At 50.0% G+C, this 26,571-nt stretch overlaps 1 protein-coding gene and 1 pseudogene across 1 annotated transcript; one reads left to right on the top strand and one right to left on the bottom strand.

The window, feature by feature from the left end:
• Positions 1 to 4,316: 4,316 nt before the first annotated feature.
• LOC113883126 lies at positions 4,317 to 5,535 on the bottom strand (annotated as a pseudogene).
• A 15,919-nt stretch (positions 5,536 to 21,454) lies between these two features.
• Positions 21,455 to 23,093, top strand: TMEM270 (transmembrane protein 270). The gene is made up of 3 exons (XM_027526567.1): positions 21,455 to 21,554; positions 22,203 to 22,622; positions 22,782 to 23,093. Exons 1-3 carry the CDS (start codon positions 21,483 to 21,485, stop codon positions 23,076 to 23,078), a joined length of 789 nt encoding a protein of 262 aa, XP_027382368.1. The 5' UTR covers positions 21,455 to 21,482; the 3' UTR covers positions 23,079 to 23,093.
• Positions 23,094 to 26,571: the final 3,478 nt, after the last annotated feature.

The following is a 26,571-nucleotide window of genomic DNA, read 5'->3' on the forward strand; positions in this document are numbered from 1 at the left end:
TGAATTCTTTCTGCAATTTGACATAAAGAACCTGAGCTTTTTTTTTTTTTTTTTCTAGTTATCAAAATATTGGCTATATTCCCTGTGTTGTACAATATATCCTGTAGCTTATTTAATCATAGTAGTCCTAACCCTTTCCACTCCCCACTGCTTTTCTATATCTGTGAGTCTGCTTTTTGTTTTAGTAACTAGTTTGTTATATTTTTTAGATTTCACATACAAGTGATATCATATAGTATCATCCTGGTATCATACAGTATTTGTCTTTCTCTGACATTTCATTTAGCCTAATACCTTCATGTGCCTCCATGTTGTTGAAAATATATATTATGTATATATATATATATAATATATATATACATACATACACATATACACCATAAAGAACCTGAGCTTTATTAGGTCCTGAGACCAGGAGCGTGAACTCAACTAAGAGACAATGGTTTCTGGCTGAGTTTGAGTCCTGGGATGTGGGTTTAAACCCAAATCTGAGGTGCATGGTTTTATTAAGACTCAGAAAGAAGCTTTGGGACTGCGCTGGTGGTGCAGTGGTTAAGACATCATGCTTCCACAGCAGGAACACAGATTTGATCTCTGGTTGGGAAACTAAGATCTCACATGCCTCTTGGTGTGGCAAAAAAAGAAACTTTGACCTTCCCCCTAACTGCCTAAAATATTTAGATAGAGCTATGGCCGTAGATATCTGCAAAGAATGTGAGCTAGGTGTGGTGGGGGGAAATTCCAGGAAGTGCCTGGAGATCAGAGTCCTCTCTCTGCCCCATTATCTCTGCTTGGCCCAGCAAAGCATTTGTTTACCAAACATGTACTTTTCTGTCGATACCAATGGCCTTCTTCCTTTTTTCTTAACATGTTTGTTTATTTGGCTGTGTTGGGTCTTTGCAGCACTTGGGATCTTTACGTAGCACACTCTTTTTGTAGATCTTTCTGTCGTGGTACACAGGCTGCCCAGTTGTCGCTCATAGGCTTAATTGCCCCTCAGCATGGGGGATCTTCGTTTCCCAACCAGGGATGGAACCCGAGTCCTCCGCATTGGGAAGCAGATTCTTAATCACTGGACCACTTAATCACTGGGCCAAGAAAGTCCTGCATTCTTCCTTTTTGACGTTCCAGACCCCTACCCCAACATCCTCCTTTATCTTTAGCTGACGAGAGTATTTAAAGTGAGTGTTTCAGCCATTTTGTTGAGTTACTCAGTTTTCCCGGGGTCTCTTCCATGTATGTAGTTGTTAGTCCCTCAGTTGTGTCTGACTCTTGGTGACCCCATGGACTGTAGCCCACAAGCCTCTGTCCATGGGATTTCCCAGGCAAGAAAACTGGAGTGGGTTGCCATTTCCTTCTCTAGGGGATCCTCCCCACCCAGGAATCGAACTCACGTCTCCTGCACTGGGAGGCAGATTCTTTACCACTGGAGCCACCAATATATGTTATTAAACTTCTGTTTGATTTTCTCTTGTTAATCTCATGTCAATTTAAATCTTAGGTCAGCCAGGAGAACCTGGAAGGGTAGAGGAAAATTTCTTCCTCCCCTGAAAGAGTTCCCCTGCTGAGTTTATGATTAACCTCTATCCAAAACGTTGTTCTCTTTCTTGTCTCATACCCGCTCCCCTCAGGATTGAGGAGTACCAAAGAAAAGGGGGGAATGAAACCCTCCTGAGTGCAAAAGCCTCTCTGTGTTGCCAGGTTCCTGTTTACAGAAAATGGCTTTAGTCTCCTAGGGCTGCCCTGAGTTCCAAAGAGCAGGCACAAGCATTACTAACTAGGGAAGTGAGGGAATGTGAAACAAAGGAAAAGCAGTTAAGCGAGAAAATAATGACAATAATGCAGCTATAAAACAGAGTCCTAGTTCCTCTTTAAGGGACATACGTAACCATCTGACACATATCTTGGAGCTGTTCTGCAGGAACTAAGGCCCCCACCCAGGTGGAGGATGGTGACTCCATGCTGAGACCAAAAGGAAGATCGCAAATTCGTCAGTTGGAAACGGGGAGGTTGAGGATGGAGCTTGATGACATTCCTGGAACACCACCTCACCAACCAATCAGAAGAAAGTCATGCACTCTGCAGCCCTCTCCCCAAGTGTTGCCTTTAAGGACCCTTCCCTGAAAGCTATAAGGGAGTCTGGGTCTTTTGAGCACAAGCTGCCCATTCTTGGTGGGCTCTACAATAAACGCTATACTTTCCTTCCCCACAACCCTGTGTCAGTACCTTGACTTTGCTTCATGGGGGCCAGCAAACCCAAGTTTGGTTTGGTAACACCCTGACACCAGTCTTCCCTGGGGGCTCAGTCGGTAAAGAGGCTGCCCCCAATGTGGAAGACCCGGGTTCAACCCCTGAGTCAGAAAGATCCCCTGGAGAAGGAGATGGCAACCCACTTCAATATTCTTGCCTGGAGAATTCCATGGACAAAGGAGCCTGGTGGGCTGCAGTCCATGGGGTCACAAAGAGTCGGACATGACTGAATGACTAACGCTTTCACTGACATTAGCCAAGATCCCAACCCGACCTATCTTAGCCTAGACCTGTATCAAGAACATGTGAACCCGCTGCAAATAATAGACCCCTGAGTGGCTCGGCTGGTAAAGAATCTGCCTGCAATGCAGGAGACCTGGGTTCGATCCCTGGGTTGGGAAGATCCCCCTGGAGAAGGGTACGGCTCTAGTATTCTGGCCTAGTGAATCCCACGGACTACGTACAGTCCATGGGGTTGCAAAGAGTCGGACACCTGAGTGAGTTTCACCTCCCTTCACTTCACTTGTGTACGTGTGGCTTCAACAGAGAGGGATTTACAGGTCTCAGACAGGAAGCATGGTCTGGGGCTCAGTCACACCATCAGGGACCCTGGCTTTGTCCCCTTCTCTCTCCGCTTCCTTTTGTATGGAGGCCTTTGTCCTCATGTCTGTGGCAGCGACTATACCTCCCAATAGGACAAAGGGGAAAGGGCACAGAGCCAGGCCAGCTGAGTTTATTCTGTCACCAAAGCTTTATTAGAAGCCCCACCCCATGACTTCTGCATCCTCCTATTGGCCGGAATGGGTCACATGACCACCCCTGAATCATCACTGAGTTGGGGGGAGGTGGGGCGGAGATGGCAGCTAGCTCAACCAGATGACACCCGGGCCCCATCTCTGCAGCCTCATGTGCCATTTCAGCCCATAAATATTTATTGTTCACCTTCTGTTTGCCAGGTCCTGGGCAGGACACTGGAGGCAGTCACAGAGATGATGAGTCAGACGTAGCCCCCACTCCACCCTGTTCTGGTGGTGGTGGTGAGGGTGGGGTGTCTTCTGTCCCAGCCTCTGGTCACCCACCCCCTGCATGTCCAGGACCACTGCTTTGACTGGGAGTGGATGGGCGCTCTGATGAATGTCACTGTGGGGAGTGACCCTCACGTAAGGTGGCTGGCTCCGATAAAGGCAGCTCAGTTAGACCAGCAGAGGGTGGCCTTGGGTTGTTCTAGGAGAAGCCTTGGTTGGAGGGGAGGGTCCCTGGTGGGGCTGTTTGTCCCATCTGCCTGTGTAGCCCCTCAGTGGTGTCCTGCTCACCGGCCTGCACAATTTGTGGGTACCTATATCTAAGACTCTTGCTGAAACAAGAGACTTGCCACATAAGATGTTGTGTGTGGGGGTGCTGGTGGTCTCTGGACACCACTGTGCTCCCCCCACCCAGGCATGGCCCCAGGCCTCATGGACTTCTCCCCCCGTAACCCACTCTATTCTTTCCCCTGTTCTAGCCTAGGGTGGGGAGACCTTTTCTCTGACAACACATTTTTATCTCCTTTGATCGTTCCATCTCAAGTTTCTAGAACCTTTGCCCAAAATGATCTTTCCCGGGGCCATGGACACCACTGGAGGAAAGGGTCACATAACCGAAAAACAGTCTGGGGGTGAGGAGGGGGTGGTAATGATCTCTGGTGGCCTGGGCCCGCAGTGGCTGGAAGCAGGGTTTCTGGTTCCTGGCCAGAGACTGAAATCCCGCTTCAGCAGTGAGAGCGCGGAATCCTGGCCACCAGGGCCCGGTGGTCATGACAAGGCCCGTCAGCTGTGCAGAAATGAATTTCCACAAGAAATGGAAAGCAGTGAAACAACTGAAGTGTTTATTAGGAGGAGAAAGGGTACGTGTGGATAGACACACGGGTGTTTATCAGAGAGTTGTGCCCTCATGGTAGTTTGACTCACTTTTTTTTTTTTAAGTTTCAGACTATCTATTAATCAGTACACCAGCATGCTTTCATGCATTTAGACGGGAAATATTTCCTGGTTAAGTGGAAAATTGTGCAGATGTCTTCTGGAAGACCTTCATTCTAGCAGCTTTATAGTGAAACGTTTCATATAGGAGTCTGGACCTTCTTTCTTCAGTTTGCTATAATCTACATTCACAGAGTAGAACTTGTACTGACCATTAGGACCCAGTTTGTTCCAGCTGTCATTGTTGTTCAGTAGCTCAGTCATGTCCGATTCTTTGTGACCCCATGGACTGCAGCAAGCCAGGCTTCCCTGTCCTTCACCAACTCCTGGAGTTTGCACAAACTCATGTCCACTGAGTCCGAGATGCCATCCAACCATCTCATCCTCTATTTTCCCCTTGTCCTCCTGCTCTCAATCTTTCCCAGCATTAGAGTCTTTTCCATTGAGTCAGTTCTTCACATCAGGTGGCCAAAGTATTGGAGCTTCAGCTTCAGCATTAGTCCTTCCAATGAATATTCAGGTTGCTTTCATTTAGGATGAACTGATTTGATCTCCTTGCTGTCCGAGGGACTCTCTAGAGTCTTCTCCAGCACCACAGTTTGCAAGCATTAATTCTTCAGTGCTCAGCCTTCTTTGGGCTTCCCTAAGAGCACTTTCATGCATTGGAGAAGGAAATGGCAACCCACTCCAGTGTTCTTGCCTGGAGAATCCCAAGAACGGGGGAGCCTGGTGGGCTGCTGTCTATGGGGTCACACAGAGTCAAACACGACTGAAGTGACTTAGCAGCAGCAGCAAGAGCTCAGTTGGTAAAGAATCCACCTGAAATGCAGGTTCAATTCCTGGGTCGGGAAGATCCACTGGAGAAGGGATAGGCTATCCACTCCAGTATTCTTGGGCTTCCCTTGTGGCTCAGCTGGTAAAGAATCCGCCTGCAGTGTGGGAAACCTGGGTTCCATCCCTGGGTTGGGAAGATCCCCTGGAGAAGAGAACGGATACCCACTCCAGTATTCTGGCCTGGAGAATTCCATGGACTGTATAATTCATGGGGTCGCAAAGAGTCGCACATGACTGAGCAACTTTCACTTCAGCCTTCTTTATGGTCCAACTCTCACACTCGTACATGACTACTGGAAAAACCATAACTTTGACTAGGTGTACCAGGGTTCCAGTTTGTTCTAGGGTTCTGGATTATTCTTCCTGATGTCACAGGATTGAACAAGGCCAAGTGCAAGACATACAGTGCTGCTCCAGTACCAACTGCTCCAATAAATAGGAAGAAGGGGATCAAGCTAGGATGCTTCTTGGCCTGACTGACGGTCCGGCAGATCATGGTTGCAAAAGAGGCCTCGGGTCCAAACAGAGAAAAAAATCTAACCCACAAGGCCAGGGATTAAAGTTTCTACCTGAATCATTTTTTTAAAAAATTATTTTTAATTGAAAGATAATTGCTTTACAGTATTGTGTTGGTTTCAACATCAACATGAATCAACCATAGGTTTACCCATATCCCCTCCCACTTGAACCTCCCTCCCATCTCCCTCTCCATCTCACCAGTCTAGGCTGGGACTGAGCCCCAGTTTGTTCCGAGTCATACAACAAATTCTCATTGGCTGTCTATTTCACATATGGTAATACGTGAACCGTGAACTGCCTGATGTTCAAGCTGGTTTTAGAAAAGCAGAGGAACCAGAGATCAAATTGCCAACATCCGCTGGATCATGGGAAAAGCAAGAGAGTTCCAGAAAAACATCTATTTCTGCTTTACTGACTATGCCAAAGCCTTTGACTGCGTGGATCACAATAAACCGTGGAAAATTCTGAAAGAGATGGGAATACCAGACCACCTGACCTGCCTCTTGAGAAACCTATATGCAGGTCAGGAAGCAACAGTTAGAACTGGACATGGAACAACAGACTGGTTCCAAATAGGAAAAGGAGTACGTCAAGGCTGTATTTTATCACCCTGCTTATTTAACTTATATGCAGAGTACATCATGAGAAACACTGGGCTGGAAGAAACACAAGCTGGAATCAAGATTGCCTGGAGAAATATCAATAACCTCAGATATGCAGATGACACCACCCTTATGGCAGAAAGTGAAGGGGAACTAAAAAGCCTCTTGATGAAAGTGAAAGAGGAGAGTGAAAAAGTTGGCTTAAAGCTCAACATTCAGAAAACGAAGATCATGGCATCCGGTCCCATCACTTCATGGGAAATAGAGGGGGAACCAGTGGAAACAGTGTCAGACTTTATTTTTGGGGGCTCCAAAATCACTGCAAATGGTGACTGCAGCCATGAAATTAAAAGACGCTTACTCCTTGGAAGGAAAGTTATGACCAACCTAGATAGCATATTCAAGCTATGAAAGCAGAGACATTACTTTGCCAACAAAGGTTCGTCTAGTCAAGGCTATGGTTTTTCCTGTGGTCATGTATGGATGTGAGAGTTGGACTGTGAAGAAGGCTGAGTGCCGAAGAACTGATGCTTTTGAACTGTGGTGTTGGAGAAGACTCTTGAGAGTCCCTTGGACTGTAAGGAGGTCCAACCAGTCCATTCTGAAGGAGATCAGCCCTGGGATTTCTTTGGAAGGAATGATGCTGAAGCTGAAACTCCAGTACTTTGGCCACCTCATGTGAAGAGTTGACTCATTGGAAAAGACTCTGATGCTGGGAGGGGTTGGGGGCAGGAGGAGAAGGGGACGACAGAGGATGAGATGGCTGGATGGCGTCACTGACTCGATGGACATGAGTCTCAGTGAACTCCGGGAGTTGGTGATGGACAGGGAGGCCTGGCGTGCTGCGACTCATGGGGTCACAGAGAGTCGGACATGACTGAGCGACTGAACTGAACTGAACTGAATGTGTGTTGCCATGTTACTCTCTCCATACATCCCACCCTCTCCTTCCTGCCCCTCAGCCGTGTCCATAAGTCTGTTCTTTATGTCTGTGTCCATTACTGCTCTTCCAACAGGTTCCTCAGCACCATCTTTCTAGATTCCATATATATGCGCTAGTATACAATATTTGTCTTTCTCTTTCTGACTTACTTCACTCTGTATAGTAGGCTCTAGGTTCATCCACCTCATTAGAACTGGCTCAAATTCCGCCCGAATTACTTTCGGGGGCGTTTCTTCTGGGTTTCCCTTGGCCAGTCATTTTGCTTTGCCAGGTTGGAGTTGGTGATGGACAGGGAGGCCTGGCGTGCTGCAATTCACTGGGTTGCAAAGAGTTGGACACAACTGAGCGACTGAACTGAAGGCTGTATTTGGTGTATATCTCAGGGTCCTTCTACGTGTGCATGCACATCTCTTAGTCAAGATGGATTCTAGCAAAGAGCCTCACGGGTAGGTTGACATCACTTACTATGGGGTGGTGCCCCCTCCCTTTTTGACCTTCAAGGAGCCTTTCTGCGCATGTGTAGTTAGGAAGGTCTCCTTGACCTCGAGAATGAGAAATATGTGGTCTCTGTGTCTTATCTGGGCAAGGCTCAGCTCTTCTCTGGCTCCTGCTATCTCGGATCATCTGTCCACAGGGCACAGCTGACCAGCCTGGGGTCCACGTAGCTCCTGCCTCAGTAACAGCAACTGCTCATCTTTCAAAGCTATCGTCAGATCTCAGATGTACAAGCCACAGGTCAGGGGTTGCTGGTGGTGGAGGAGAGAGGCCAGAGTCATCTGTAGCCAGAGGGAGTGGGCCAGGGTGAGGGTGCGATGAAGCAAGACCTAGAGATGAGCTCTAGGGGAAAAGCCACTACTTTTCGGGGGTCAGGCATGTGAGGCCAGGTATGCACATGCGTGAACATATGGAGGTCAGTTGGGATGGTGCTTTTTTTTTTTTTTGCTTTCTCATCAATTTCACTGGTAAAATTCACACACTGCCAGTTGGATGCTTTCTAGTCTATTTCAATCTACATAAGCATCAGCACAGTTAATTTAAGACCGTGCTCATCATCCAAACGGAAGCCCCAACCCTGCGAGCAGTCAGTCCCCAACTCCAGCTGGGATGTTTCTGAATGCAACTATCAGAACCACAAACCTGCCCGGGGTGGCGTAAGCAGTGGGTTGCCGTTTCCTCTGACAGGAAGTCCAGTGGTTAGCAAAACCAAAGCACAGCTGATTTCTCCCAGGATTCAAAGTCCATTCTCTGGTTTGCTGGTTCGTCCTGTGCCTTTGCTCTGGGAGCCCCTTCTGGTCCCGAGACAGTGACAGCAGCTCAGGCAGTCGTGTGTCCTCACAGACAAAACCCCAAGGTGGGTGGGCTACAGATGACCTTGTCTCCTGGTCTCTCTCTTGTCCTTTGGGGGAAGATGTTTTCCCAGAAACCCCAGAGACCGGGAAAGCAAAGTCTGGTACTTCCAGGCTGGGTTGTGGGAGGCAAGCAGGGTCTCCAGGGAGGAGGGAGGGGGAATGGCTGTTGGTCCAAGCTGCGGGGCCCGCTTCTTGATGTGGGAGCATTGGCGGGTGGAGCAGCTGCTGCGTGCAGAACCCAGGCCAAGGTGAGCAAGGTTACCAGGCTGAAGACTTGGTTTCTAACCTTGAATGAGTTGCAGGGAGTTACAGTGTCAGATCTGCGTTTGACAAAGATGGTGAGAGTGGGGACTTACCTGGTGGTCCAGTGGCGAAGACTCTGTGCTCCCAAGACAGGGGTCCCCGGGTTCAATCCCTGGTCAGGGAGCTAGATCCTACATGCCCAAGCCGAAACTAAGAGTTCCCGTGTTGCAAGTAAAGATCTTGCATACCTCAACTAAGACCTGTTTCAGTCTAAAATAAAGATAGTGAGAGTGGACATGGTGACTGCGAGGTCCGAGGCTGTTGTTATTATTTACGCGAGAGCTGGAATCTGAGCAGCGTCAGGGACTGCTGTGGCGATTATAGGTTGTGGAGTTCGGAGAATGAGGGGAGAGGAACATTCCTTCTCTGGTGCGTTCTCCTTCCTGAGAAGCTGCTTCTTCCGGTCTCCTTTCCTGCTGCCTCCTCCTCTCCTCTCGTCCACCTGTAACAGGAGGGCTGCCCCGGGCTTGTCCTGGGCCCTCTTTCTCCTCTATCAACACCCACATTGTAGGTGGTCTCTGTCATCCAGTCTCATAGGTATAAATGCTATTTATACGCCATATCAAATTGCCAGCATCCGCTGGATCATCGAAAAAGCAAGAGAGTTCCAGAAAAATATCTAATTCTGCTTTATTGACTATGCCAAAGGCTTTGACTGTGTGGATCACAATAAACTGTGGAAAATTCTGAAAGAGATGGGTATACCAGACCACCTGACCTGCCTCTTGAGAAACCTATATGCAGGTCAGGAAGCAACAGTTAGAACTGCACATGGAACAACAGACTGGTTCCAAATAGGAAAAGGAGTACGTCAAGGCTATATATTGTCACCCTGCTTATTTAACTTATATGCAGAGTACATCATGAGAAACGCTGGGCTGGAAGAAGCACAAGCTGGAATCAAGATTGCCTGGAGAAATATCAATAACCTCAGATATGCAGATGACACCACCCTTATGGCAGAAAGTGAGGAGGAACTAAAAAGCCTCTTGATGAAAGTGAAAGAGGAGAGTGAAAAAGTTGGCTTAAAGCTCAACATTCGGAAAACGAAGATCATGGCATCCGGTCCCATCACTTCATAGGAAATACATGGGGAAACAGTGGACACAGTGTCAGACTTTATTTTTTTGGGCTCCAAAATCACTGCAGATGGTGACTGCAGCCATGAAATTAAAAGACGCTTACTCCTTGGAAGGAAAGTTATGACCAACCTAGATAGCATATTCAAAAGCAGAGACATTACTTTGCCGACAAAGGTCCGTCTAGTCAAGGCTATGGTTTTTCCTGTGGTCATGTATAGATGTGAGAGTTGGACTGTGAAGAAGGCTGAGCGCCGAAGAATTGATGCTTTTGAACTGTGGTGTTGGAGGAGTCTTGAGAGTCCCTTGGACTGCAAGGAGATCCAACTAGTCCACTCTGAAGGAGATCAGCTCTGGGATTTCTTTGGAAGGAATGATGCTAAAGCTGCAACTCCAGTACTTTGGCTACCTCATGCGAAGAGTTGACTCATTGGAAAAGACTCTGATGCTGGGAGGGATTGGGGGCAGGAGGAGAAGGGGACAACAGAGGATGAGATGGCTGGATGGCATCACGGACTCGATGGACGTGAGTCTGGGTGAACTCCAGGAGTTGGTGATGGACAGGGATGGCCTGGCCTGTTGCAATTCACGGGGTCGCAGAGAGTCGGACACGACTGAGCGACTGAACTGAACTGACCTGAATACGCCATATGTGCGTGCTAAGTCTCCTCAGTCGTTTTCCAACTATTTACGACCTCATGGACTGTAGTCTGCCACGTGCCTCTGTCCATAGAGTTCTCCAAGCAGGAATATCGGAGTGGGTTGTCATGCCCTCCTCCAGGGGATCTTCCCGACCCCGGGATCGAACCCGCAGCTCTGTGTCTCCTGCATTGGCGGGTGGGTTCTTTACCACTAGAACCACCTGGGAAGCCCCCATGACTCCCAAATGGGTGACTGGCTCTGACTCTTGCCTGAACTCTGGACTTGTGTGCCTGACGTCTCTCTTCGGAGGCCACAGGCCTCTCCTGGGCCTCCTCCTCCCAAACCCCTCCCATCTTCACTGACGCCGGAACCACTAGGCATGCAAAGACTCAGCCCAAATTTTCTCTCATCCCACATTCCGTCTGTGGGCAAAGCCTGTGTCTGTTCTACTCCTCCCTGGCCCCTCCCACCTTCCCCAGACCCCTTTGGCGACCTCTAAACTGGCCTCCCTGCCTCCCCATTGTCCCCATACCCAGTCCTTTTCCCTCACAGCCAGAGGTCATAATTATTTTTAACTTCTTACGGGAAATTTCAAACACACACAAAAGAAGAGATTAAGACAATAACCTTATGTGTTTACCACTCAGTTTCGATCGTCAATAAAATATGCCCAACCAGAACGATGTCTTTATAGTATAAGTTTGGTGAATTTCCCCTTCTGCTTAACCTCAACTCAGATTCCTTACCAACCTCATCCTTAACCTTTTTCTTCCTCACTCCGGCATCCTGGCCTCTGCTGATCCTGAAACATGGTATGGTGACCTCAGGGCCTTTGCACTGCTGGGTTTTCCTTTTTTTTTTTTTTTTGGCCTGATTGCTCTTCTTTCAGATCTTTGCTCGCCTGGCTTGTTCTCAACCTCAAGGTATCCACCATTTGGAGTGAATAAATGTTAGTGTTTTGTCAATATGGCTTCTGAATATTTGAAAATAGAAAAAGAAGAATGCATTGCAGGTGAAGCAGAAGTTCCCTCTGAGTCTCACCCTCCTCCATCTGCTGCTCTAGGGAACCAGCTGCCATCACGAGTGGGCAGGGATCTTCTAGGTCTTTCTTTGGCCAGAACATGCAGCATGTGGGATCCTAGTTCCTCAACCAGGGAATGAACCTGGGCTCTGTGCTTCCAAGGCCTTGGAAGCACAGAGCGTAACCCCTGGACCACCAGGGAAGTCCCTAGGTCTTGTTTCTTTAAAAAATATTTTCACTCTACTTGTGTCCAGAACAGCATATAATACTGCTTAATGGGTTTGAAAAAATTATACACATGCTATCATTTCACAGCTATCACTCTGTAACTTTCCCCTCTCACGTGACACTGTGTTTTCCAGACCTGTCCATGCTGACGCATATAGATCACATTCATTTTAACCACTGCTTAGTCATCCCTGAGCCCGATATACCCAGTATATTTATTCATTTTCCTAGTGATGGAAAAAATGCTGCCACACGCAGTCTCACACGTGCTTTTTCATTCACAGATGCATGCTTCTGGAAGGAGTGCCTGTCAGGCTGGGGTGTGCAACCCTTGAGGGGGTGGTAAAAACAATCCAGCCGGTTGTGAAACAGGATGGAGAGAAAACAAAGGCGTGGTGAGGGTAATTGCTGTTTTGGAAACTTGCATTTCAGTTTCCCGTGTCTGAGTAGTGGGCGGTTTTGTACAGGACCCTTCTCGCCACTCTCAGAGTCTGAAAAACCAACAGAGAGCTGTGGGCTCAGAGATGGGCAGAAGCCAATGCTCTGGTCGCCCCGTGAACTCATCCGAGCCCCGTGTAGCGTCAGACTTTCTTGGTTTTTCCAAATGAGATAGTATCTCATTGTGGTTTTAATTTTGCATCTCCCTTGCTTACTAGCAAAGTCGAACATCTGTTCCTACATTCTTGGCTCTTTGGTTTTTTTTCCTCCTGTGACTTGCCTTTGCCTAGGTGTTCTACCGAGTCACTTGATTTTATCTTACTGATGGGTAGGCGTTCCTTAGATATTCTGTGAATTCTGGCTACTTGTCCTTGGACTGTTTCACGGGTTGCACACATTTCTTCCAGGCTGTCACTACCTTTTGCTTTGCTCCAGCTCTCTCCACACCAGACCCAGCAACAAGACGTTTATCAGTGACTTGGGCCAGGCCGTGGGGAGGCGTGGGCAGAAGCCATACGGCCAGTGGCTGGTGGCTGCACACCTTCTTTCAACAATATGGCTTAAATGATCAAGTGAAGGGGCAGTGAGGAACATTTTTCTTTCTTTTAATAAAAATTGTATACTTGTTTTTCTTTTTGCTGAGTCGAATGGCTTGCAGGATCTCAGTTCACCAGGAACTGAACCCCAGGCCAGGGCAGTGAAAGCACCCAGTCCTAACCACTAGCCCGCCAGGGAGCGCCCCACATTGTACACACTTAATGTTTGCAGGTCGGTGTTTTCGTCCTACATACACATTGTGAAACAATCGTCGCAGTCCGGCTAAACAACGTTTCTGTCACCTCTACAGCCAGCGTGTGTTGAGAAGATGTAATTAAACCTAGCCCCTTAGCAAGTTTCAAGCACACAAGGCAGCATTGTCAGCTGTCATCGCCGTGCTGCAGGTTAGATCTTTAAACCTTACTCATCTTGTATAACTGAGACTTTGTACCCTTTGATACTGGAGTGGGTTGTCACTTCCTCCAACCCCAGCCTCTGGCCACCATCTTTACACTTTCTAAGAGTTCAGCTTTGTTAGATTCTACATGGAACTGAGGTCACGTGGTCTTTCTCTTTCTGTGTCTTGCTTATTTCTCTTAGAGTAGTGTCCTCCAGCTCCATCCACGTGGTCACATCTCACACGTGGGAATGTAAATTGGTGCGGCCATTCCGGAACACAGGATGGAGGTTCCTCAGAAAATTAAACTTAGAACTAACTTAGGATCCAGAAATCCCACTCTGGGTACGGCTGCAAAGGAATCAGAATCAGGATTGTGAAGAGACCCATCTATACCCCCAAGTTCACTGCAGTGTTATTCACAGTAGAAATGGAAACACACTAAATGTCCTTTGATGAGTGTGTGTTTAGTCGCTTCAGTGGTGTCTAACTCTTTGCCACCCTATGGACTGTAGCCCACCAGGCTCTTCTGTCCATGGGATTTTCCCAGCAAGAATACTGGAGTGGGTTGTCACACCTTCCTCCAGGGACTCTTCCTGACCCAGGAAACGAACCCACGTCTCCTCTGTCCCCTGCATTGGCAGGTGGCTCTTTACCACTGAGTCACCCGGGGAAGCCCCCTTTTGATGGACAGAAGGAGCAAGTAGGGAGAGGAGTTGCTGAGGAAGTGGGTGTGGGAAGATCCCAGAGAGAAGTCCAGGAGAGCCGGCAGAAAACAAGACTGTGAAACACATTGGTTCTGCATAAATTAATAAGTGAGTGAGTGAAAATTATATTTTCCATTGTTGTTTTTGTACCATGCAGTGTGACTTTACAATCTGTTGTAGGCATTGATGTGCTTTTTTTCCCCATTTATCCAAACTTTTTTTGGGTGGTGGTGCTGAATGTTTTTCAACAATGGGATGGTTTCACAACTTCATATCCTTTTAAAGAACTCTTTCTAAAGCATTTTCATTCGTGCTTGTGTGCAGTAAAGTTTTTGCATTATTTTTAAAGTAGCAATGACCCTTTTCAATATGGTCGTTTTCTTTTTTTAAAATTTTACAATCTAGTCCTGGGCTCCAAGTGCTTGCTTGAAAGTGGTTTGATTGCAGTGAATATTTCCACATATTGGTTTACAAATTAACAAGACGTGTGCCCTCAGGAGGTGATTTCTTTGTAGAAATCTGTACATATTTGAAAGCAACCTGTAGCTTATTTTGTTTTTTAAAAATTCTTTGCATTCCTTCTCACCTGTGGACGCTGACTTCACTCACTCATGAGCTCCCAAGCATTGATGCATGGCCAGGTACCGGGCAAAGCATTTCACAGACATTATTTCATCGGCTCCTCCCCAAGGCCTCACCTGGCAGATTCTATATATAAACTATGTACCAGCTTTACAGATAAAGAGACCTGGGGCGGGAGCTTAGATTTATGATCAAGTGGTAGAGGTCAGTTCAGTTGCAAGTCTGTCCTCTGATTCCAAAAACCTTTTCCCTTAGTCAGGATAGGTTCTTCAGCTTTCATCAATTTTTAATGATGATTTTTGCATTTTCAATCAAGCCATTTTTAGAAAGTAAAAAAAAAAAAAAAAAAGCAAGTCACAGTAAGTTTGAAGGCATATTTATCAATTTTTGCCTTCTTCTGAGGGGGAAAAAATGAAGATTTGAAATAAAGTGAGGTTTTTATATTGGAATGAGGAAGAAAGACTATTTGTCCCCAACATTTCTCAGCGGTTTCGCCTCCAGCAACTCAGGCAGGATGGGACCTGCACCGGGCGAGCTCCTCGGGATGACGTAAGGTTGTTGTCGCAGGCTGAGAAGGGACAAAATCAGCCACAGAAAACTTTCCATCAATTTGCGCAGCGCGCTCAGGTGCGTTGGGCCCCTGCGCGCCAGGTGTTTGCTGCCCCCTTGCGGTCTTGCCGCCGTCCTGCACCCTCAGGGAGAGCACCTGGGAGGCCTTGGGACTGGGAGGGAGGTGACGCTTCCTGCCTCTCTCGGCCTGAGTCCTGTGCTGAGGAGGCGAATCTCGATGAAGAGGGATCAGGCCCGGGGAATGGCGCCCCCTGGCGTTTGACAATGCAGCGGTCACTAATAATTGCCTTAGGCCACTTGGTCCTTCCTCTGACGAAGGGGAGATGTGATCTAACATCACTTAGCACACTTAGCATGGCCTTGAACCTAGGTGTTAGGCGGGGAAGAGAAAGGAGGGGAGGGCTCCCTGCTGCAGGATCCAAGGTGGGGCGGGGGCGGGCTTCTGCAGCAGCTCCTCTGCTCCTATTCCAACCTGGCAAGTGGGGATAGCTGAGGCCATTACTCATTCATTCATTTATAAATTCAACAAATACCGGGTTGGCCAAAAACTTGGTTTGGATTTTCCTGTGGCGTGTGCGTGCATGCGAGCTCAGTTGACTCTTCCCGACCCCATGGACTGTAGCTCACCAGGCTTCTCTGTCCATGGGATTCTCCAGGCAAGATTACTGGAGTGGGTTGCTATTTCCTTCTCCAGGTGGTCTTCCCAACCCAGGGATCAAATCCACAGCTCCCACATTGTTAGATGGATTCTTTACCACGGAGCCACCAAGGAAGCCCACATTTGAAAATCTAATTGGCTTTATTAAACAACTCATGAGTAGGGTAGCATCCCATCAAGCAATCAGAAAGGTGCTCTGAGGAGCTGTACAAAATGGAAGGTTTTTATAGACAGAAGGGGGCGGGACATGGAAGTAGACACAGTGGATGAGCTCAATTCAGTCACTTTGTCCTGTCCGACTCCTTGCAACCCCATGGACTGCAGCATGACAGGCTTCCCTGTCCATCACCAACTCCCAGAGCTTACTCAAACTCATGTCCATCGAGTTGGTGATGCCATCCAACCATGTCATGCTGTCGTCCCCTTCTCCTCCTGCCTTCAATCTTGTCCAGCATCAGGGTCTTTTCCAATGAGGCAGCTCTTCGCATCAGGTGGCCCAAGTATTGGAACTTCAGCTTCAACATCAGTCCTTCCAATGAATATTCAGGGTTGGTTTCCTTTAGGACTGACTGGTTTGATCTCCTTGGAGTCCAAGGGACTAGTTAGGCAGGGTTATCTTCCCTTAGGGGAAGTCAGGGAATCTTAGGCAGATTTCCTTACTAGTTCTCACCAAGTAATTCCAGACTGATTGGTTTAAAACACCACTCTTGAGAAAGGCTGAAATTATAATCGTTGTTGCTTTTTAGTTGCTAAGTCATGTCTGACTCTTTGTGACCCCATGGACTGCAGCACACCAGGCTCCTCTGTCTTCCACCATCTCCTGGAGTTTGCTTAAATTCATGTCCATCGAGTCAGTGATGTCATCAGGCTAGGTAGTAGGTGGCGCTTAGCATAAGTGACTTCATTTTGGACCTGTTGTTTCTTTTCAACAATTCCACTTTGATCAAACCCTCAGCCTAACTGAGAAATGGGATCAGAATTTAAGGTATCAGCACCACTCACCTCCTGCTCTGTAGTTCCCACCATTTTTTGCTACTGCTGCTTTATTGCCGAATCTGTGTGCTATCCACAGTTCACCACTCCAGGCTCACCATTTTTCAGTCAATCATTTGCTTTGTTCCTCTTCTGAGGTCCAGTCTTAGGGGGATTTGCTTGATGACTAGAGGCTGTGAATATACATTTAAAGCTTTAGACAGAATATGCAATGTACCAGGGATATTATTTTAACTACAAGCGGGATAATTCCCAGTGTTAAGAGTGCACTTGGGAGCCATGGGTCTCCAAGACCCAAACCACTCAACATCAGATTAATCAAAGGAAGACCCCATTGAAGGAGTCACCTTTAAAAGCCAATGGTTTGCTCAGGGATCTTATGTAACTGAGTTTTGGCCTCCCCAGAAGTATTAACTCTAGGTACGGTAGGTGATGCTGGCCATAGAACCGCTCAGCTGAAAGATAATTCTGTTATCAAGAACAACTTTGGCCAGAGAGTCTAAGGATTTTGCTGGGTAGCCAGTGTCTTAGAAACAGAATCTGCAATGTTTTAAGAGTTAAGGAGAGGTTTCTGATTGCACTGCCATTGTATTTACTCCTAAGCCAGGGCTCCTTTGTGCTTCCCTGATGGCTCAGCAGGTAAAGAATCTGTCTGCAATGCCGAGACACAGGAGGCATGGGTTCGATCCCTGGGTCAGGAAGATCCCCTGGAGAAGGAAATGGCAACCTCTTCCAGTATTCTTGCATTAAAAAGTCCCATGGACAGAGGAGCCTGGTGGGCTACAGTTCAAAGGGTCACAAAGAGTTGGACACGACTGAGCAACTAAACACCTCCCCTCAGCCCCCAACACACAAGGGTCATTCAGGACTTTTAGTGCATATGGGGGAAGAAACTTCTAGCCTGAAATAAAAAATTGTTCTAAATTCCAGAGCTTAACCCCTCTAGCAATGGCCTGAGAAATATGAGTGATGTCATTATCTTTCCAGGCCAATGCCAGGGTAAAGGAGAGGAAAAAGAGAGAGTTTCATGGTTTTTTTGTGTTTTTTTTTTGACCAAGCTCTGTGGCATGCAGGATCTTAATTCCCCAACCAGGGATCAAACCTGAGCCCCCTACCTTGGGAGCTCAGAGTCTTAACCGTGGGACTGCCAGGCAAGTCGTGAGTTTCATGTAAAGTATAAAGTCTTGATCGGTGTCTTGAGTGCAAGCAATCTACTTTGATGTCTAACTACTTCTCTTCCTAGTCAATTTGATTTGGATGTCCCCAGTGTTTAGCACAGGACCCACCGATTTTGCAGCCTTTTGGCTTCTGAGATTCCTGTTAGCAGTTGTTTTTACTGGACCCTGTCCAGCTCAAGTTGGACCCAGTCCGACTCCGGCTGGTAACCACCAAGAATTCCCATGGAACTCTGGAGTGGGGGAAAAGCCTTGAACCAAAGACCTCAGCTAAGTGAAGATGGCAGCTTGATTCCAAACAAATGGGGAACTACAGCGGTTACCGCATTTCCAGATGTGGAATTTGGGGAAGGAGTTCAAAGAAATGGGAAACTGTGGACTAAATCACCAGCAATTCCCAACATGAAATCTGGGGACAACATCAAGAACTGGGGTTTCCAAGCAAAAGGGGAACTGACCAGAAAACCAATTAGACCAGGCGCTTGATGCAAAGAAAGCAGAGCTCATGAACATGATGAACTTCCTCTGGCCTCAGAAATGGTGAGAAAAGACAGTCCAGTCAAAAAGGGTTGTCTTTCTCGTCTTTCTCATTGTCCGTGAACACCATCAGAAGGTCACCTTGGATCCCACCACTGCCACCAAATCTGTTAAAAGTCAAAATTCAATTGAATATGGGGAGGGAGATGGGAGAGAGTTTCAAAAGGGAGGGGATATATGTATACTTATGGCTGATTCATGTTGAGGTTTGACAGAAAACAGCAAAATTCTGTAAAGCAATTATCCTTCAATAAAAAAATAAATTAATAAAAAGTTCAGTTGAGTACATTTGATGATCGAATTGGCTTTATTCAATAACCTTGAACAGTCTGCATCCCACCCAGCAGGTAGAGAGACGCTCCAAGGAGCGGAACAGCAGTACAAAAGGGAGGCTTTTATAGGCAGGAGGAGGGCGGGACAAGGAAGTTAGAGGGTGAATTATTTCAAGTCAGGTCACCTTCTCTTGCTGCTGCTGCTAAGTCACTTCAGTCGTGTCCAACTCTGTGCAACCCCATAGACGGCAGCCCACCAGGTTCCCCCATCCCTGGGATTCTCCAGGCAAGAACACTGGAGTGGGTTGCCATTTCCTTCTCCAATGCATGAAAGTGAAAAGTGAAAGTGAAGTCGCTCAGTTGTGTCTGACTCTTCGCGACTCCATGGACTGCAGCCTACGAGGTTCCTCTGTCCATGGGATTTTCTAGGCAAGAGTACTGGAGTGGGGTGCCATCCCCTTCTCCGCACCTTCTCTTAGAGGAAAGCAAAAACTCCAGATGAATTGGCCTAAAATTCCACTCCCGGGAGAGGTTGAAATTGCAATTAAGATAAATATTAAGTCCTGGGCTTCCCTTGTGCCTCAGCTGGTAAAGAATCCACGTGCAACGCAGAAGACCTGGGTTCAATCCCTGGAGAAGGGAAAGGCTACCCGCTTGAGTATTCTGGCCTGGAGAATTCCACGGACTGTATAGACTGTGGGGAAGCAAAGAGTCGGACTCTGAGTGACTTTCACTCGCTCACTCACTCACATTAAGTCCTAGTGGGGCTTAGCACGAGTGACTCCACGTTGGGCCTGTTGTTTCTTTTTAACACATTACTGACTGGGGGATTTTTGTAGAAACTAATGCCTGTGGCTAGCGATTTGTTGTTCAGTCGCTCAGTCGTGTCCGACTTTTTGAGACTCCATGGACTGCAGCACGCCAGGCTTCCCTGTCTTTCACCATCTCCTGGAGCTTGCTCAAACTCATTTCCATTGAGTTGGTGATGGTGATGCTACCCAATTTGTCCTCTGTTGCCCCCTTCTCCCCCTGCCCTCAATCTTTCCCAGCATCAGGATCTTTTCCAGTGAGTCGACTCTTCCCATCAGGTGGCCAAAATATTGGAGCTTCAGCTTCAGCATCAGTCCTTCCAATGAATATTCAGGGCCGATTTCCTTTGATCCCCTTGCAGTCCAAAGGACTCTCAAGAGTCTTCTCCAGCACCATAGTTTGAAAGCATCAATTCAAATGTGGGCATTTAAATGTGGACATTTATTATTACAAAATCAACTGGTTTGATAAAGATAACCATCGTATTTTAAAATAACTTAATACAAATACAAATTAAAATAACTGTAAACTGTGATTCTTTTTAAAAAATTAATTAATTTGTGCTGAGTCTTAGTTGCAGCATGTGGGATCTAGTTCCCTGACTAGGGATTGAACCCAGGCCCCCTACACTGGATGCAGAGTCTCAGCCACTGAGCCACCAGGGAAGTCCCACTGTGATTCTTTCGAGTGCCAACTGTCACCCAAAGAAGAAATAAACCTTGCATGCTCAGTCGCTCAGGTGTGCCTGACTCTTTGCGACCCCATGGACTGCAGCCGGCCAGGCTCCTCTGTCTGTGGGATTTTTCCGGCAAGAACATGGGAGTGGGTTGCCATTTCCTTCTCCAGAAGCGCACTTTATGCTCCACCCATACTGAATTGTTGGAATCATGCAGTTCCTTCTGCCCATACCACCCTTCACACTTCCTCCTCCGGAAAGCTCCCACCCATCCTTCAAAACTTAGCTGAAGGAGGCCTTTTTGAACCCCAGCTTCCCCTCAGGGCTATGGTGTTAGGGGACTGTAGAGGGTGGTGGGGGAGGGGTAAGGGCAGCGGACGGAGCCGAGGGACTTTGCACCCTCCTCGAAGTGGACCCCAGCTGTCGCCCCGGGAGAGGACACAAATGGGCGAACGGGACCCGTCCTGGGCAGGGGTCACCTCTGACCTTCCAGGGATTCTTTATGGCGGGTTGTATCCTGCACCAGGGTCCTCGCGGAGAAAGAGAGTGAGACTGCAACTGTGCCCTGCACTCACGGGCCACCAGAGGGCGCGCTTTTAAAAAAATTTATAAATGGCTTGAGAGCCTCATCCTTGGAGCATCTCAGGGCACCTGCTGGGACCCAGACAGGAAAGCATTGTAGGAAAGGCTGTGGTCAAGGTTCTGGATTCTCCCGGAATGCTAAGACTAACTCTGATCTTCTGAGGCTTCCAGAAACCTCTCTTCCAGGCAGCCTGTGGCTCCCGAGGGGTCTCGCGCAGCAAATTGCCCCCTTTCCCTCTCTGAATGCCTCTCTCCAAGACCCTCTGAAGCCTTTTGCAGGCATATTTTCTCTCCCCTGCCCTCCTCTGAGTCTTGGTAGCCACTGACGCATCACTCAGATCAGAGAATAAAGGTTACAGCTGACTTCTCTACTTTGTGATGAGACCAACCTTTTAGCAAAATGCAAGAAGGATGGGTGGGGGTTAGGTAGGAGCTTTCAGAGTTGGGCGGCTGAGGCTTCCATCTGCCTTCAAGCGTTCTGCCCACCCGCGGCCTTAGGGTGAAGATGTCTATCTCCCAGGTCTCTGATCCTTCAGGGTTTGGAAGGATGTGGGAAGGTACAGCATCTTTGTGCTGCCTTGGCTGCCTGTGCCGGGTGGACTGGAAGTTCGTGGAGCTGATGTCTCCGGGAGCAGTCTCCCATCAGGAAGGCAACAGGATGCGGAAGACAAGTACCCCAGTTCTTGTGCAGTGATGGGGCAGGAGGCAGGGAAAGGGGAGACTTTCATGGCAACTGGGTCCCCACGGTAACTTGGTCCCCACACTGCGGTGTCTGTGAGGTCACCCTGCTTCTTCCACTGGAGAAGGGAAAGGAGGGCCAGACATGGAGGCCATCCCTCTGGTCAGATCCAGCCTCTCGGGGACTCTGCTGGTGGTGGTGAAGCTGTCCGCACTGGTGAGGCGGGGGTTGGAGGTTGGGGGCCAGGGGGACGAAGGCCCAAGCTGCTGCTGGATGCCGCTGGTGAAACGAGGTGGCTGCCCCGCTCCTGGAGTAATCCCATAGCTTTCAGAAGCCCTACCTTCAAGCCGCAGAGCCACAGAATTTTCTTTAGAGCACTCCCGTGGGTTAAGCATTGACCTTCCCACCACTCTTTTTCAAACATGACCTTAGTCTGAAGGGTGGTAAATAACCATTGAAACCCAAAGGAAAGGGAATTCCCTGGTGGTCCAGTGGTTAAGACTCTGTGCTTCCCCTGCAGGGGACACGGGTTCGATCCTTAGTCAAGGAACTAAGATCCTGCAAGCCTCCTGGTGTGACCAAAAAAAAAAAAAAAAAAAGAGAGAGAGAGAGGAAGAAAAAAAACCAGAGGAAAGAAAATCAAATATAATATGAAACACCTACTAAAGCTCCCTCTTGAGAATGGAGTCCTTCCAAGTGGACAGATAAAGATCACTCTTGGGATAGGGGAAACTGAGGCCTTGAGAAAGGAGGACCTGGCCCCGGGATGGCCTGGCAGCCACACCCGCACCATAAAGCCTGGGACAGGTGGGCGCCCGTGGCAAGTGAGTGGCAATGGGTGACAACATTCTCTTCTTCCTGTAGCTCATCCAGAACCGGGCCCACCTCTATAATTTCCTGCTCCTCAAGATCTTCCTCTTCAACCACTGGCTGTTGGGGCTGACTCAGGAGGCCCAGGGGTTCCACCCACCCTCCAAGATTGCCGGCTGCCCTGTGGGCCGGGTTCTCCGGGCCGGGCTGACACTGCTAGAGGTCCCTGTGTGCCTGGCACTGCGGGTGCCCAGGCTGGTGTGGGCAGGCCTGCTGGGCTGTGCCCGGGCCTTGGGCCTGGGCCCAAAGTGGCTGGGGGCCTGGGAGCAGCTGGGCCTGTCTGCGGCCACCTGGACGGACCTGTTCCTGTCGTGTCTGCACAGCCTGATGCTGGCTGCGTTGCTGTTGCTGCTGCTGGTCTGGAGACTGTACCAGAAAGCCCAGTGCTGCAGCCTGGGCCGGCTGCCCAGGAAGGTGGGTGAGGGCGGGTGCTGGCTGGGCTGGGGAGCGCAGACCCTGAACGCTGGGCCTGGGCTGGGCTGGGGGGTCATGGGGCCCCTAGCGGCCAGGCAGTGTGGCATGTGAGCTTCGGACAGCCGCCTGCCCATCTTCTCGCCGCCCCCCCGCCCCCAGGCTCTACTGCAGAACCGCGTGGTGCGGAGGTCACTGGCGCTGCTGAAGAGTCTGTACTGGTGGGTGGAGAGCACGGCAGCGCTCACCTCCTGGCACCTGGCCTACCTCATCACCTGGACTACCTGCCTCGCCTCCCACCTGCTGCAGGCTGCTTTTGAGCACACAGCCCAGCTGGCCCAGGCCCAGGAGGCCGAGCCCCAGAAGGCCTTGGGGCTCTCGTCTGAGACCCCACCCCCTGGGCCCCCAGCACCCGGGGCCAGGCCAGTCCTGCCAGAGCCTGGAACTCCTGGAGAATAAATGTGTCCCCCTGTGCCTCCCCTGTCTGGTCTGGCCTGCGGTCTCACTCTCGGTCCCTCTTCCTTACTGGGCTGGAGGGATGTGCGTGTGTGTGTTTCCTAGAATGCCTCACTTCATCTGGGTCCATGCGCCTGCTTCCTGAGACTGCTGATGCCCAGGGTTTTTAGGGACAATGGGTAGTTAGAGACTCTGCCCTCTGGGGGGTGCCAGGGCCTCACATTTCAGAGATTGAGAAAATTCCTTTAAGAAAGGAGTTATTCCTGAGCCAGTCTGCAGCTGGCCTGTGCATCCATTTATACAGTTGGTCACTCATGTCCCCACTCATCCATCCGTCCACTCAAACACCTGTCTATCTCTCAGCCTGTCTTCCTATTCACCCACCTGCCCATCCACCCTGCCTGCCTGCTAAGCCGCTTCAGTCATGTCTGACCCTTTGCAACCCGTGGACTGTAGCTCCCCAAGCTCCTCTGTCCATAGGATTCTCCAGGCAAAAATACTAGAGTGGGTTGCCATGCCCTCCTCCAGGGGCTCTTCCTGATCCAGGGATCAAACCTGCATCTCTTACGTCCCCTGCACGGGCAGGTGAGTTCTTTAGCACTAGCGCCATCTGGGAAGCCCGTCCATCCACCCCCTCACCCACAAGCACAACCACAGATCCATCTCCTCCAGGGAGAGGGAAACACCCAGTTTCCCTCTCAGCCCTTGGCCCCAGCTGCCCAGGTCCTGCTCAAGGGGTGCGGATGCCATCGAGGCGTGCTCAGGCCGCAGTGGGTCAGATCCCCCATTCGCCACCCTTAGGGCAGTGCTTCTGTGAGAGGAGGGGAGAGATGGTTTCTTGGGAGTTAGTGATCGCTTCTTACTCATTCCCAAGCCTGGGGGTGATGAGTGTGGGAAGACATTCCCGAGAGTTCTGCTCTACATTCTTCTCCTCCATTCTGGCTCCTAGAGAAGTTAGGGCCAGATTCCTGCCCTGCCTCTCATAGAAAAACCTGCAGATGGCCGGGGGGGTGGATGTGGGGTGAACTTCCAGGCCCTTCTTCTGAGTCTCAGGAGCAGACTCGGCCTGCCCCTGGCCCGATGACTCAGAAGTGGCCAACCAGGCAGAACACCTGTGAAGGGGTCACAGCTGGGATTCTGGAACTCCCACCCAGCAGGCAGGGAAAGCAGAGCGCAAAGGTGTGTGAGCTCGGCCCCCTGCTGAAGATGCGGGCTGGAGGACAGGGAGGTGGCCCCAGAGCTCACCTGGGAGCGGCCAGGGACCAAGATGGCACTTGAATGGGCTCTGGCCATGGGCCTGGGGTGCTGGGGGGGAGGGAGCAGGTGGAAAGGGGCCTCAAAGGCCAAGAAGGGAGGGGAGGTGGCAAGTAGCTGTGCCATCTAGGGAGAGAGGCCCGGAGCCAGGATAGAGCTGGGAATGGGCTGGAGGCTGGGACCAGTGGTGGGGCCCATGGGCAGTAGATGGGGAGAGTTTGGTGGGGGTGATGATGGGGGTAGGGGCTACTTTTTTCCTTCTCCTAAATTTTTTTTTTTTAATTACCACAAGTACAGAGATGTTGAGAATTCCCTGGTGGTCCAGTGGTTAAGGCTCCATGCTTTCACTGCCAGGGCCCCGGGTTCAATCCCTGGTCAGGGAACTAACATCCCACAAGCCCCATAGTGTGGCCAAAAAAAAAAGAAAGAAAAGGGACAGAGGTGTGAAGGTAAAAATGTTTCCTTCTCTCTGGTTCTAAACTTCAGAGAAACAGAGTCAACTGTGTGTGGAATATCTTTCTAGTCTCAATATACATGCAAACCTGCGTGCGCCCACACAGAGCCCACCTACAGCCACTGATGGGGCACCATACTGATGCACTGATGGGAATCCACTCACATAATACGTGTCGCTGGGTGGCCCCTCTGGGTCTCGGTTTCCATGTCTATGCAGTGTCAGGTGACTGGGTGATCCTGATGAAACAGCCAATGTTGGGGGGGGGCCTCGATATCCTGGACACCCCAGCTGGGAGGAGGTCACCTGTACATCTGATAGGTCCTTGCTTGCTTAGTTGCTCAGTCATGTTCAACTCTTCACGACTCCACGGACTGTAGCCCGAAATCCTCTGTCCATGGGATTCTCCAGGAAAGAATACTGGGGTGGGTTGTCATTTCCTTCTCCAGGGGATCTTCCCAACCCAGGGATCAAACCCACGTCTCCTGCACTGCAGGCGGATTCTTTACCTGCTGAGCCATAGATCCTTACATGAGCTAAGATCTGGCTCCACAAATGTAAGTGCTCCTGGGCCTTCCAGGGGCCCTGATGACTCGGGGCTAGGGCTTGGGAGAAAGGGGAGAAAGGCGTGAACCTGCCCATGGCTTTTCCTCGTCGCCACAGGCCAGCGGTGAGAAGATCAGAGGCCCTGGGGTTAGACAGGCTGCAGTTTGAACCCTGGACCGACCCCCTCCCCTCTGCATGACCTTGGGCAAATTCCTTAACCCCATGAGCCTCAGTCTCCCCACCTGAGAACAGGTACAGCCGTAGCCTTGGGCCTCACACACAGGGCTGCGCTGGGTCTGTGCACACACAGAACCCCACCAGGCCTGGTGGATCAGTGCTGGGAAACCCTGATCTCTCTCTCTTGGGCCTGCGGCCTTCCCAGCGCCATGGGGGGCCTTGCTCTGAGGTCTGGAGGGCGGGCGGGCGGTCCGTCTATCTCAGGCCTGAGAGTGTGGAGGGGCCCTGGCCTGCTGGAGGAAAAACAAGTTGGGGGGCGGTGGTGGTGGGGGTGCGAACAGGGTGGGGGGAGCTGGCTGCAGGGCTGGCCAGCGGCTCCACGCAATCTGTCTGCTATGCAGTCCCGGGCCTGGGCTGTATTTATTTATGCTGAGCGTGTATTTATATCAGCCCCTTTCTCATTAATAGGGCAGGAAATGGCTGGAATTGTTACATACCTGGCGGCCCAGGGGTCCCACTCGGCCAAGACATACAGGGCCCTGGCCGCCCAGCCACGATTGTGAGGGGCCCCCTCCTCAGGCCCAGGCCTCAGTCCCTGGCCTTTTGTTAACTCTGCTTCCCCCCACCCCCGACCCTTGCACGGAGCACTCATCTAGGTCCTTGGGCTCCTAGTCACTCCCTGAGCCCACCGCCCTGAGAGTGAGGCTCCTTTTCAGGCTTCTCCTTGTCCCCAGGAGGGAGAGTGATGTTGGGGCTGTCAAGGTGCGTCTCTGAGGATGGTGGGGAGTGTTGGTGCTGGGCAGGCCCCAGGCAGAACAATGAGAATATGAGAAATCAGGGTCCCCTGAGTTGGGGATGGGATCTTGGAGCCCCGGGGTGGGGGTCTGGCTGGAGGAGGAAGTGATGGACGCGAGAGGGCCCCTCCTGAGGCTTGGGGATTCTGCTGCCCAGCAAGCAGAGCTACCTGTAGGCTTGGACAGACCCTGCCGCCGAAGGGGGTGTACCCCTGTTGGCCACCCAATGGAGCCCGATGGGGTGGAGGCTCACCCGGGCCTTGCCTTCCGG

This window comes from Bos indicus x Bos taurus, chromosome 25 (genome assembly GCF_003369695.1).
Source record: "Bos indicus x Bos taurus breed Angus x Brahman F1 hybrid chromosome 25, Bos_hybrid_MaternalHap_v2.0, whole genome shotgun sequence".
In the NCBI taxonomy this organism is placed as follows: domain Eukaryota; kingdom Metazoa; phylum Chordata; class Mammalia; order Artiodactyla; family Bovidae; genus Bos; species Bos indicus x Bos taurus.